Below are 12,814 nucleotides of genomic sequence, written 5' to 3' on the forward strand. Positions count from 1 at the left end.
TTTCAATGCTGATCCAACACACTTTAAACATTGAAATATCAATCTCATCCAAAATGATGGTTTGGATCAAAACTCAACATTGCATCAATGTCACCATGCTATCTGGGTATACATCTAGTACTGATTCACAGCTCACAAGACCATTATATTACACACATGGCATCTTTATTGACTTATCAATCATAAAAAAAAATATTATGGCACATTATTTAATCAGTATTTAACATGGTATCCAACATATTCAGTCATATTTAAAACTGATTTCCCCTGTGGAAACCTGTGCTTGCAATGTGTCTTGGACTCAGATTTGTGATTTACTAATTGTTCATAATGCTTTGTTAAACCAATTTGACCAGTTTATGTCTCAAAACTAAGGGAAAGGGAAATTATACTTTTTTTGTGAAACAACATGATGTGAATTAAAACTTTCACAAAGATGCTAGTTTGGGCGAACTTCTGCATTGTTTTTAGCTACATGAGAGAAGCGAATTATTTTCACTTGGCCTGCACTGATACTGATGTCCCGCCACAGATATTCAGGAGAGAGTAGTTTACTGGGTTTGTTATAAAGGAAATACTTGTTCAAGTGAGACTCCTCATGCCATACCGCCTCAATGGAGTTTGCTGCATCAATGTTCATCTGCTCCCGGCAGGTTTTGGTGAGATGATGTACATCCGCCAATGAGCCACCAAATGCAGCAGCAGTGTAATAAAAATCACCTTCCCCAGCTGGAATGAATGCTTGAGACTCTGGTCTACGCTCATATGTGAATTGATCCTTTGGATAATCAAAGAACCAAGGATGTATTACACCGACCAGACGACCCAAAGACTCCGACCCCCAGCGGCCATGAAACTTTGTATCCACGTCCAGGCAGAAAATATAGTCAGCTTCATTGGCCAGTTCATTCTCCATTAGTTTTTCCAGTATTTCCATCCTGCCCATACTGATGTCCTGCCATCTGTCCATACTCGGAACCATCCGAACTGTCAAACGATGATTTTCACCCATCTTTACTTCAGGAACTGCTTCTGGTTGATCTGTAAACAAGTAGTAATGCACTCGAAATCCAAAAAAGTAATGCTCCTCCGCTGACTCCAGAAAATCTTTGAGAAAACGTGTGTATCTGAAAAAGAGTGAGAGGAACAGATATTAAAATATCCATTTTATGTGTGTATGCGTATACATGTATATGTAATAATACTGACCCCATATATATTTTTGAAAGAAATTAATACTTCTATTTAGCAAGGACACATTGAATTGATCAAAAGTGACGGTAAAGACATGTATTATGTTTCAAAAGATATTTTTCAAATAAATGCAGCTCTTTTGAACTTTCTATTCATCAAATAATTCTGACTGAAAAAATGTATCATGTTTTCCAAAAAAATATTAAGTAGCATTCCTCTTTTCAACATTGATAATGGCAGAAATGTTTCTTCAGCATCAATGTGGGGTGTGATATGGCCCTAAATACTTCCATACCAAAATCTAAAAACATCACAAAGTCCCCTAAGAATAGGAATATATGACAGAGAGAAAAGAGCAATTTTGAGAGTTTGAGATGTATGTAACTTTGTTACTTTCCCAAAGCGAAGACAGTGGTCGCTATAGTGATGTTCTGTTGTTTGTAGATAGAGTCGATCATTATGGAGTCAAAGGTTCCCTCCCAAACAACTGGGGCTAACCATGGGGTCATAGAAACAACATCTGTCCGACTGTGTGTTAAACACAAACACATACACACAGAGATTACAACCAAACATTGGTGTGGCATGTGTACGCAGTAAATATGTAAATATTCTGAAAGTACATGAGCTAAATGTCAAGTCTTATTGTGCAAGAGTGCGCATGAGCTTTTTTGTATACGTTGAAGAGAGAATGAATTTATGTGGGTATGCACTGAGTACTTACCCTAATTCATCTGTTTGTTGATCTCTGCAAACCAAAACACAATTTTACACAGGAATGGACTGTATAACTCAACAGACCTCATCACAGCACTGTAATCAAACTACAGTGGAGGGGTTTTGGGTAGTCGAACAACAGTCTTTATACTTGACACAATGCATAATAATTATTAAACATGTAAAGGATTTCGGAGCATCTATACATATTAATGCAGAACGATTTGTATTATCTGAACGAATTATATTATCTGTTTGCCTGACTTAAGCAATAATTGGACTGGTACGAACTAAAGCCTTTACATGTTTTGATCTGAAATTGAATGTTTAATGTTCAGGTAAACGTATACACTACTTACCTAAAACAACTGGAAATGTAGCCCAAGAAAATAAGCCTGTGAGAGAAGACATAATCCCATAAGCAGAGATCTTTTGGAAATGTGAAATGTAAAGTTAAGTTTAAAAAACAAACAAACAAACAAGTTTTTTCCTTGTCAATGGTCTGTGGAGGGAGTTGCTGAACCTTCAGAAAATGTTATTTATCAACCCCAGGAATGCAAACTAAATATTAGCCTATATGCACAGCTCAGTCTTTACAGGGAGATAACTTCACTGGGTTTCTTGTATGATTACTTATATCTTTGAAAATAGCAATTTCTGACTTCTGAGACCTGCATTCAATAAGGAATGCTGTTTAAACAGGTACTAAACTGCTTTTTGTTTTTGTGTTTGTTTTGTGAGAATATGAGCTTAAACCACCATGCACATAGTCTATAGAAAATGCATTTTCTCTCAGTGATCAAAGAATAACTATCAAGTTATCTTATATAAAAACAAACAAACAAACCAATAAATACATTTAAAAAAATAGCAAAATGCTTTAAGTATTTAATTTCACTACAAAAGTGACAAATTCAGAAATATCTCAGCAGGTCTTTCAGTCAGTTTAGAGATATATGAAAATTACATTTCATAAACAGATTTAAAACCAGTGTTGTGATTCATTTAACATTCAAATACAAAAAGTGTGAGAAAACTTTTGTGAGAAAAAATTTTACATACCCACTCAGTGATAAGCCGACAAACATGCCAAAAAGGAAGAAATGAACACTCTGACGGAGTCGCATTATTGTCATATCAGCTGGGTCTTGTGTCCGTATTCACTTGATGGATTAAACTGGAAAATGAGAGTGAAAATATCAGACAAGGAGAGTGTATTGTCATGTTGCAAGAGAAATTTGAAAGTCAAACACAAGCCTAGCTAGGGTGGGGCTTTACAATAGAAACAACTTAAAAACACACATACTGCAACAGTCAATGACTTTTCCACATCCCTGAGGTGATTAAATTTTTACTATAATACTAGCTTATTTTTTACTAAATACTTGAAGCTTAATCCTCTAAGCTTTTGTAAAATACTCCACACAACCACAGGTTGGCATGATAACTTCCTATATTTTCGATCATATTTTACAGCCATATTTTACGCAATTTTTAATATGTAGTAGGCTATACATATTGCTTACATTTAAACTCATTTAACAAATTTTAGAATTAAAAATGAAACATTTAGAAGTAATTCAAGTCTAATCACCGGTCTCCGTTATCCAGGGCCGGAGTGGGACAAATTTTCAGTCCTGGAGTTTCATGCCCACTTTAATTCACGACTGACTATATTAAAATAATGTAATTAAAAATAATGTAATTATAAGTCTGCACTGTAAAAAATGAATGTGATTTTAACAGTAAAATATTGTAAAAACGTTACGAAAAAAAATGTAAATAGGTTAACAGTAAGTTCCAGTACTATATACAGGGAAAAACTGTAAAAGCTCTTACCAGACATTTTATGTAATTTTCACAGTAAAATGCTGTAAATTTTACAATTTTTAGAAGTAAAAAAGAACAAATCAATGTATAATTTACAGTCAAAAACTGTAAACTGATATTCCCACAATTCCCTGTGTGACACTCCACATTTGAAAGTATTTTGTTTAAAAAATCATGTTTCTTAATAGTTTTTGTTATCAGTTATGTACATTAGGGTTTTATGTTACATCTTCTGTTGTTTAATGAATGTTTATTGCATTATATAAGTGTTGTGGGTTACCATGATGGTGTTTTGCGTTTGCGTGAATGACTCTTTGCACCTTCTTTACATTAGTATATACTTCAGCCAGTGGAAAAGCTATTTGCGATGAACTCTGATTCTTCATGTGGCTTTCTCTTTTACCACCTGCATTATTATGGTGGTTGTCAGTATATGTTAAAGGTACAAAACAGATTTTACTAGTAGTGTGCATTGTTGAATTTACTTGTTTACATTCAAATTTTCTTGTTTGTAAATTACAGTTTTATACTGTAAAATTGACAGTTTGTTCTGTAAATGTGTTTACAGTTTTTTTCTGTATTTTTTACAAAATTATTCTGGCAACCACAGCTGCCAAAATTATTTTGTAAAAACTACGGAATATTTTTTACAGTGTGCAATAGTGCACTGTTCTCTACAGCCTGTAATTAATTGTATTTTTCAAAAATATCTTCAAATACCCCACCCAAATAAATAACAAAAAAATACCCCAAAACTGCACAACTTTACAGTAAAATATTAAAGTGAGCGATCTTACGTTTGTTTAAAAAATTTTACATTTTGTTATAAAATCACATTTTACTGTCTGGTTATATAAGCTAGTTGGACAGAAAAATTAATATTGTTGCCCAATGTGTAGCATATTAGCAAGCAACATAACATAACATAAGTGATAGGCCCTATATTTTATTATTTGCCTACTATTATTACAATATAAGTAATAAATAGCTGCATACATGCCTTTATCTTTTGCATGTTTCCCCTCTTCCTTTTTATTTATTTACGTTACTTAAATCGGCCTCCGGTGGCTTAGACATTTTGTCTTACCATAATTTAGTGTTGATTTAGAACTTGTCCCGCTGTCCCTACAGACGTCACCTCATCCCTTCTTCTCGTATACTTTTGAGTGAGAGTTCTTCTCCGGGCGCACACTCCGAGTCCCTCCCGAGCATGTTAATTTACCCACAGAGTGACATGATATCATTGACGTTACGTGCAAATGGGAGGTAAAAACCCGATCGCGCATTCGTTTTTTTTTCTTGCGCGGGTGCCCCGTGCCACCCCCGGCAAGATGCCGCCCTGGGCCATTGCCCATGTCGCCCATGCCTAAATCCGTCACTGACTGGTTTTAAGGAAAAAGTTAAGCTACTCAGCTTAGTAGCAATATTTGGCCGTCTCTACAGTTTCTAGAGCATCCATATTTCAACCCAGTGCCATGTCAACACCGGCCCTCGCGGCCAAATAAACAGACCGGCCCACCGGGAATTCTCCCGGTGCTCCCGATTAGCCAATCCGGGCCTGCTGTTATCCCGTTTCCACCGTATTGTTCTCGTTCTCGTACCGGAGATGGACTCGTCCCGCGTTCGGCGTGGGGACTGCTAACTTCACTAGCCGATAACACAAAAGCTACCCAAACACTAAAAAAAAAAAATTTTTTTGAGTGCTGGTTCTGTGTATTAGAACATAATTTCTCTTTGACAGATCATGTTTCAAATAGGCTCTATGTCAGTGGGAAACTAATTTAGCCTATTCTAAATAATTCTCAGTGAAGGATAGCCTAAGCAAACCGGTATTTTTAATGATATTAAATTTAACAGGTGCAGCAGATGATAGATAAGGCTGTTCAGTTTGATATAATATTGAGATTGACGCACATGACAAGATGCTGATAAAATGTTAAATTCCATTTTATTTATAGAAATAAAGTTTAGTGGATCTATATACTGATATAAACGCTACAGGCGTCCTTGCTTATCAAAAGAATCACAGATCACAGCACATCGCTAAAAATAATTTTAGCCACAGCCACACATTCCTAACGTTGGGATCATTCGAAAAGCAGTGCTGAGATGCAGTATGATGAACTTACGCGACATCTTAATATTTTCCTGCGGCACGCGTTTCTACACTAGTAGCATCCAGCCAGCAACTTCCAGTACCTGAAGCGATCACACTAAGACGATGACGTAATGTTGTGGAACAGGTGTTACGAGATTTTTGATTTCTGAGTTTTTTCCGGGCGGAGCATACATGAATATTCATGAGTAAATTCATGCACAAACAAAATTTACAAACTATCATTTGAAGTGCGAGAGTAACAGCGGAGTTAGATACACGGAAGAGAGAGAGAGAGAGTAGCTATAAGTGCTTTCCCCTCCTTCAACACTTAGTAGGCCTAATACTTTTTTTTGTTACCGTTTCTTTATCTGAAACACTTGATTTATTTAAAAATGCATTATAATTGAAAATTGATAATAAAATATTAATTTAGCCTAATATTTATATTTTATTATTTGTAATGCTGTCTGCATATGTTTGTTACAGACTTATTGGAGGTCATTATAGTCCTGTATGCATAGCTGTTTGATTTTTGCTTTAATTTAGTCATCCCATGTTGGGAAGGTTACTTTGGAAATGTAATAGGTTACAGATTACAAGTTACCCTATTTAAAATGTAATAAGTAATGTAACTATTTCAATTACTTTATTAAAGTAATGTAACTGATTACATTTGATTACTTTTTGATTACTTTTCCAAATTTTCAACTAATGTTTTCAACTGTTAATCATTTTCAAACATTAAAACCAGGCAGGGTTAACCTTACAGTACAAGTCAACACTGATTACTGTCAGACTTTCAAAATCCTTCATCAGATGAATTAAAGGGTTAGTTCACACAAAAATGAAAACAATGTCATTTATTACTCACCCTCATGCCTTTCCACACCCGTAAGACCTTCGTTAATCTTCGGAACACAAATTAAGATATTTTTGTTGAAATCCGATGGCTCAGTGAGTCCTGCATAGCCAGCAATGACATTTCCTCTCTCAAGATCCATTAATGTACTAAAAACATATTTAAATCAGTTCATGTGAGTACGAAGGTCTTACCGGTGTGGAACGACATGAGGGTGAGTAATAAATGACATTATTTTCATTTTTGGGTGAAGTAACCCTTTAAGATCATAATAATTTTAATTTTAAAGCACAGCCACCACAAAATCAGACTTTAGCACCTCTTTTTACTTTGACATCATTCTGAGGTTAAATACAGATTTCTGGATGAAATGATTTTTAAATTTCCAGCGCTGGAATGATTTTCTATCACTCGCCATGCGGCAACTCTCGGACGTGGTGCACTGCAAATTCAAACAAGATAACCAATCAAAAGCATCAGAATAGCATCACTTTGCTAAATGGCCTTTAAATGCAGGAGGCATTGTGCACATCAAAAACAGGTAAAGCAACAAAATAATATTATTCAACTAGTGCTGTCAATCGTTTAAAAAATATTAATTAATCACAATGTTTTTCTGTAATTAATCATTATTAATAGCACCTTACATTCAAGTTTTTAATATATTTTTTATATTGTAATTTAATTTCCAAATTGATGTAGAAACAATATAAAGAGTATATTTTAAATATTTTATCTAACAGGTAGGAAATATACAGAAATTGAATACATTTATCAAACACTTTACAGTCTTCACTGCACTAAGACTGTGCTTACAAAGCGGACATTTTTGCATACTTTGGCATACTTTTTTTCCGTTCAAGGTGAAAGAGAGAATGCGGCCACGTGCTGTATGTGTGCACACAGACAGGCGATTCACAGACGCGCACCAGTACAGATTTTAAGTTCTTATTTTTACATCTTATCGTGCTTGAATGGTTTAATAGCCCTTGAATAAATGATAGCATGATCATTTACTGTAACATCTAGCTTTTTAGGCTACAGAAAATATTAAGATGTAACTGCCTTTGTAATAGTTAACATTTTCATAAGTAACTGTAATTTAATTACACATTTTTCACAGTAACTGTAACGAATTACAGTTACATTTATTTTGTAATTAAATTACGTAACGCCATTACTAGTTACTCCCCAGCACTGGAGATCCCACCATGGTGAATAAAAGCTCTTGCTATTGCATTCCTTTAAAATTAATTAGTTACTGGAGACGCAAAAAAATATTGATAGTGTGAGTAAAACACTACCTGGCTTGGAGGACACAACTTGGCAAGTATCATCGTTTAATGCAAAAGATGCGCTTTTAACGGTGACGATTGACAAGACAGTGAGAATGAGCCTGGCTGTGTCCGAAATCGCCCACTATACCCTTAAATAGGGCACCAATCGCGCCATCCAGCGGTATGTTATTCCCAGATAAAATAGATAAAAACTGATAACACAGGCTCATCCGGGTAACTGAAGTCTGCAGCGCTATACGCTTGCTAGGAACGTTTTTTCCTCGTATAAGTTTTGTGTTTGGTGAGCTAATAAAATATTAAAACGCAGTCAAATCAATATTTTGATTACAGTTATTTAATGAATTCATTCGGTATGGCGGATTCGCTCTCTCGTTTCATACAAACGCAGCTGCTGCCATTTTGCGACTGTTGTTTTGTTCCCTTGCAATACTACACGAGTACTGCGTCGTTCGTCTTATTAATTAATATTGATAATTATAAATAAGACAAGATGCTACGGGGAAAACACCTTTTTCTCCGATTCTAAGCCTTTATACAATCACGCAGTGTGAACTGCACAGCCATTGGTTCCCGAAGTTAAAGTAAACGAACCAATGACGGCGCGGAACACGCGAGCCAATGGTGAGCGAGCCCGCTTGAGCCCGCCAAAAGGGGCGAGGTCTCGGGCTATATAAGCAGCCGTCTCACCATGGAAAATCGATTCATTCTGCTTCATTTAAACGGATAATATTTCTTTGCTTGATAGATGAGACTTGGAGCCGCCTTTACTTTCAAGCAGCTGGATTCGTTGCTGATCAACTAACCGCTCTGTAGCGGTTTGGTCAGCTTACCTGGCCGCTCTCTAGCAGCCGCCACCTCGAGCAGCCTGCAGCTCTTTCGCCGCTTTTTCAGCTCGCCGCTCAGATCACCACTCTCGTGCAGCGCTGATCGCTCGCCGCTTCACAGCAGCTGGATCAGCTCACCGCTCTCAAGCAGCTCTGTTCCCACGCCGCTTCCTAGCAGCCTGGTCAGCGTTTCGCTCCTGAGCCGCCTGCAGTTCGAGCGAGTGCACTACGGTGTATCCTTAATAACACAGTTGCTTTCTAAAGAGTTGTTTCTAATAAGCAAATTTCTGCGACGTTGTTGCAAATGTCACGCCACGGCTGTGGCATGTGCACGCTGATGACGGGCTCTGCCCCTCTGCACGCTGAAGCCGCACTCACGGAAACGACCTGCTCTCACTGTGAGAGTATGAGTCTCGCCTCTTTGCGCTCGCGGATAGTGTTCTTTTCAGAACGCGACTCCACTCCTCGCGCCCTCCCATTTTCTTCCTCCCAGGAGCCTGTGAGGGTAAAAAACAACGGGGCAGAGGATCCCGACGCTCGGATGAGAGTGAGCTCACATCGGCTCAGGTCCCGCGTGCCTCACTCTCTCCACATAGAGAGGTTTCCCTCGTCCAATTCTCCTGCCCAGACCAACGCCCCTCTGCCATCGCGAGCGACTTGGTCTTGTTCAAGGGATCTAATGAAGAGCTGCTGGACGACAGCATGTCACTGGCTGCTTCGGATGCCGAGGAGTGGTTGGGCTCACTTCCTGACCCCCACCCCCTTGCCGTTTTTGGAACTGATTGACACCAGGGCATCGATCGACTCGGAGCTCACCTGTGTGCTGTCTAAAGCAGTTGAGCAGCTCAGTCTGGAGTGGTCTGCACCTGAGGAACCCACACGCAGCCGCTTAGATGAGTGGTTCCTGCCTGGACGTCGTCAAGCGCCTCAGCGGTCGGCGCCCTTCTTTCTTGAGGTGCATGACGAGCTTACCAAGTCATGGCGCGCTCCCTACTCTGCCCGCCTGCATCCTTCTGTCTCTCACGCTCTCACCTCTGTTGACGGCGCCAGGCAGAAAGGATATGAAAAGCTGCCTCCCTTGGATGAAGCTGTGGCCGCACACCTGTGTCCGCCCGCTGCCATTGAATGGAAGGCGAAGGCCGCCCACCCATCCAAGCCCTGCTGTACCACCTCCGCCCTTGCTGGACGGGTGTACACCTCGGCAGGTCAGGCAGCTTCTGCTTTGCGCTTAATGGCGGTACTCTAGGTGTACCAAGCAAAGCTTCTCAGAGACCTGGATGAGGCTGGGCACGACTCAGCCACTTTCAAAGAGCTGCGTAGCGCCACAAAGACCACGGCTCAGGCTATTGGGCGTTCGATGGCCAGCCTGGTGGTGCTGGAGCGCCACTTATGGCTCAACCTGACCGAGATCAAGGACGCAGACAAGGCCGTCTTCCTTGACTCGTCAGTCTCCCCCACTGGTCTCTTTGGGCCCGCCGTCGATGGTTTTGCTGAGCGCTTCACAGCGGCACAAAAGTCGTCCCGGGCCATGCGTCACTTTTTGCCAAAACGCTCCACAGGAGAAGGTTCATTCTCATGTGTTACGTAGCACATTTGAAGCTTCCCTTTAAAGGACTAACCCACATTTGAGCTTCCCTTTAAAAGACTAACCCTTTAATCAAACCATTTGTAACCTGGGAGACTAACTGAATCAGAGAAATGAGGAAAAAGAGGCACAGACCTGAAACATAGTACAAAACCCATCCAAACATAATACAAACTCAAATTATTACTAACAACCTCTGGGGAATCAAGTATTTCAATACACTCAAAACATAAAATAGTACAAATGACTTCTTATACATCAAAATATCAAGAAAAAATTGATTGCCCATTTTTATGACACCTTTTTAAAAAAAAAAAAAACTTTGTATGTGACATTAGCTGTTTATTCAAAATGTCATAAACGGTGTTGGGGGTAACGCATTACAAGTAACTTGAGTTACATAATCAGATTACTTTTTCAAGTAACTAGTAAAGTAACGCATTACTTTTTAAATTTACAACAAAATATCTGAGTTACTTTTTTAAAATAAGTAACACAAGATATTTCACATTTATTGACAGCTCTCCTGTTCCCATGTTAAGAAAAATAAAGTGCAGAAGCGTTGTGCGCTTGTGTGAACTTGATGGTTATTGTAGTTCTAGACTAAATGTGAACATGCATTTACTCATCTCACTTACACAAAACATTCAGTATTCCTCAAAACGAATAAAAACAGTTAAATGCAATCTCAGAATTTTATGCAAACCTGTAATAATTAAATATATTAAATTACACAGATATACTTTATGTACTTATCCTCACTTTATTAACCAATGTCTTTGCTGCTGACCTTCAATGATCTAATTCAACCATACTAATAAGCAAAAATGACTTTAAATTAGATTTAGAAATAAGAGCGTTTAACTTCCTTCTCCTGTATCCTATTCTTCTTTAATCCAGAATGGCAGCACAGCTGAAAGGTTTGTTTGAGCTGCGCCCTCTACTGTACAGGTGTAAATATGCAATTCCTTCAGCCAGAGGCTTATTCATTTCACTTTTGGTGTGAAAAAGCCTTAACATTTGCCAAAAATAGAACTTTTTTGACAAATGCAATCCCAGATGAGAAAAAGTAATGCAAAAGTAATGTAACGCATTACTTTTCATAAAAAGTAACTAAGTAACGCAATTAGTTACTTTTTTAGGGAGTAACGCAATATTGTAATGCATTACTTTTAAAAGTAACTTTCCCCAACACTGGTCATAAAGCATTTAGCCACAGTTAAAGAGAAATAAAACCCATAAAATCTTGTGTGACGTTCATCAATGTACCCACTCCTGCAAAAATTTCTGTAAATTTAAGGAGTGTAATGAGGTTAATTTATAACATACGTACTGAAACATGAATTACTCCCACATTTCACAGCGTTTGGAAGGGTGGTGAATTTAGCAACAGGGAAACAATATTAGACAAGGACAACTCATATTTTCTGACCTGAATAAATGAGACTATACTGAGACATTGGACATGTGTAAGTGAAATTCCCAAAGAAAGAAAACTCAGCCTGTCAGTTATAAGTGTTTGAATTGAGTGTATAGGTATTTTCCTCAAAGAGACCATCAGTAGAACAAACAATATATGCTCATTGGTTTTCCCAAATATTATTTATTTATTTTGTTGTTGTTGTTTAATTTGGTTGAATACCAAGTAGTAGATATGAAAAAGAAACAACTGCTTTTCTAAAACTAAAACTAAAACAAGAACAAAAAACCACCAACAACAAAAAACAGTAAGCAAATGTTCAGATTTTGCTTGTAACATCTAAAAACCCATCAATCTCAAAAAGTGCCATGTGATCCCATTAGTAATGTCAGTATTCATACACAAAATGTGGTAGAACACATACATTTTTGTACACATACATTTGCATAGAAATTATTACATTTTTTAATGATATACACCATGTGCAGAATTATTAGGCAAATTGATTTTCTGATCTTTTTTTTTTTTTACATAAAAAAACATTTTACCAATTCCAAACCACACCAATCTTAATAACTACTATTAATTTTGTATTTAATCATTTATAAGTTATAATTGTTCATGAAGGCTGGAAATGAAAGACGCCTTATATTCAGGTGTGCATAATTATTAGGCAGGTTTTCTTTTACAGATAAAATGAGCCAAAAAGAGATTTAACTCAGACTGAAAAGTGAAAATGCTCATGAGAAGGATGCAATACTAATGCAATACTAGAAATTGCAAAGTTAAGGCATGACCGATGGAATTCTAAAAAATGATGTTATTGGCTCAAAAATATCTATAGTAAAGTGTTTGTTAAAAATGTATATTTACACTATTATATTTAAATAATGTAAATAAATATTATTCAAAGAATTCATATTTATATAAATAATATGAATATATAAATTTTTTCTTTAAATTTAGGCCTTCCCAAACATACAAAAAGG

At 37.4% G+C, this 12,814-nt stretch overlaps 1 protein-coding gene across 4 annotated transcripts; it reads right to left on the reverse strand.

The window, feature by feature from the left end:
- Positions 1-143: 143 nt before the first annotated feature.
- On the reverse strand, positions 144-8,160 carry LOC127513622 (globoside alpha-1,3-N-acetylgalactosaminyltransferase 1-like). 4 transcript variants are annotated; one of them, XM_051895602.1, is made up of 6 exons: positions 8,003-8,160; positions 2,974-3,088; positions 2,271-2,306; positions 1,919-1,942; positions 1,588-1,722; positions 144-1,127 (listed from the first exon to the last, which is right to left on the reverse strand). In XM_051895602.1, exons 2-6 carry the CDS (start codon positions 3,045-3,047, stop codon positions 440-442), a joined length of 957 nt encoding a protein of 318 aa, XP_051751562.1. In that variant the 5' UTR covers positions 3,048-3,088; positions 8,003-8,160; the 3' UTR covers positions 144-439. The 4 variants fall into 4 exon arrangements, with proteins under 4 accessions (XP_051751562.1, XP_051751561.1, XP_051751563.1 ...); XM_051895601.1 differs by lacking the exon at positions 8,003-8,160 and adding an exon at positions 5,871-5,982; XM_051895603.1 differs by lacking the exon at positions 8,003-8,160 and adding an exon at positions 5,261-5,386.
- Between the last annotated feature and the right edge of the window lie 4,654 nt (positions 8,161-12,814).

This window comes from Ctenopharyngodon idella, chromosome 5, assembly GCF_019924925.1.
Source record: "Ctenopharyngodon idella isolate HZGC_01 chromosome 5, HZGC01, whole genome shotgun sequence".
In the NCBI taxonomy this organism is placed as follows: domain Eukaryota; kingdom Metazoa; phylum Chordata; class Actinopteri; order Cypriniformes; family Xenocyprididae; genus Ctenopharyngodon; species Ctenopharyngodon idella.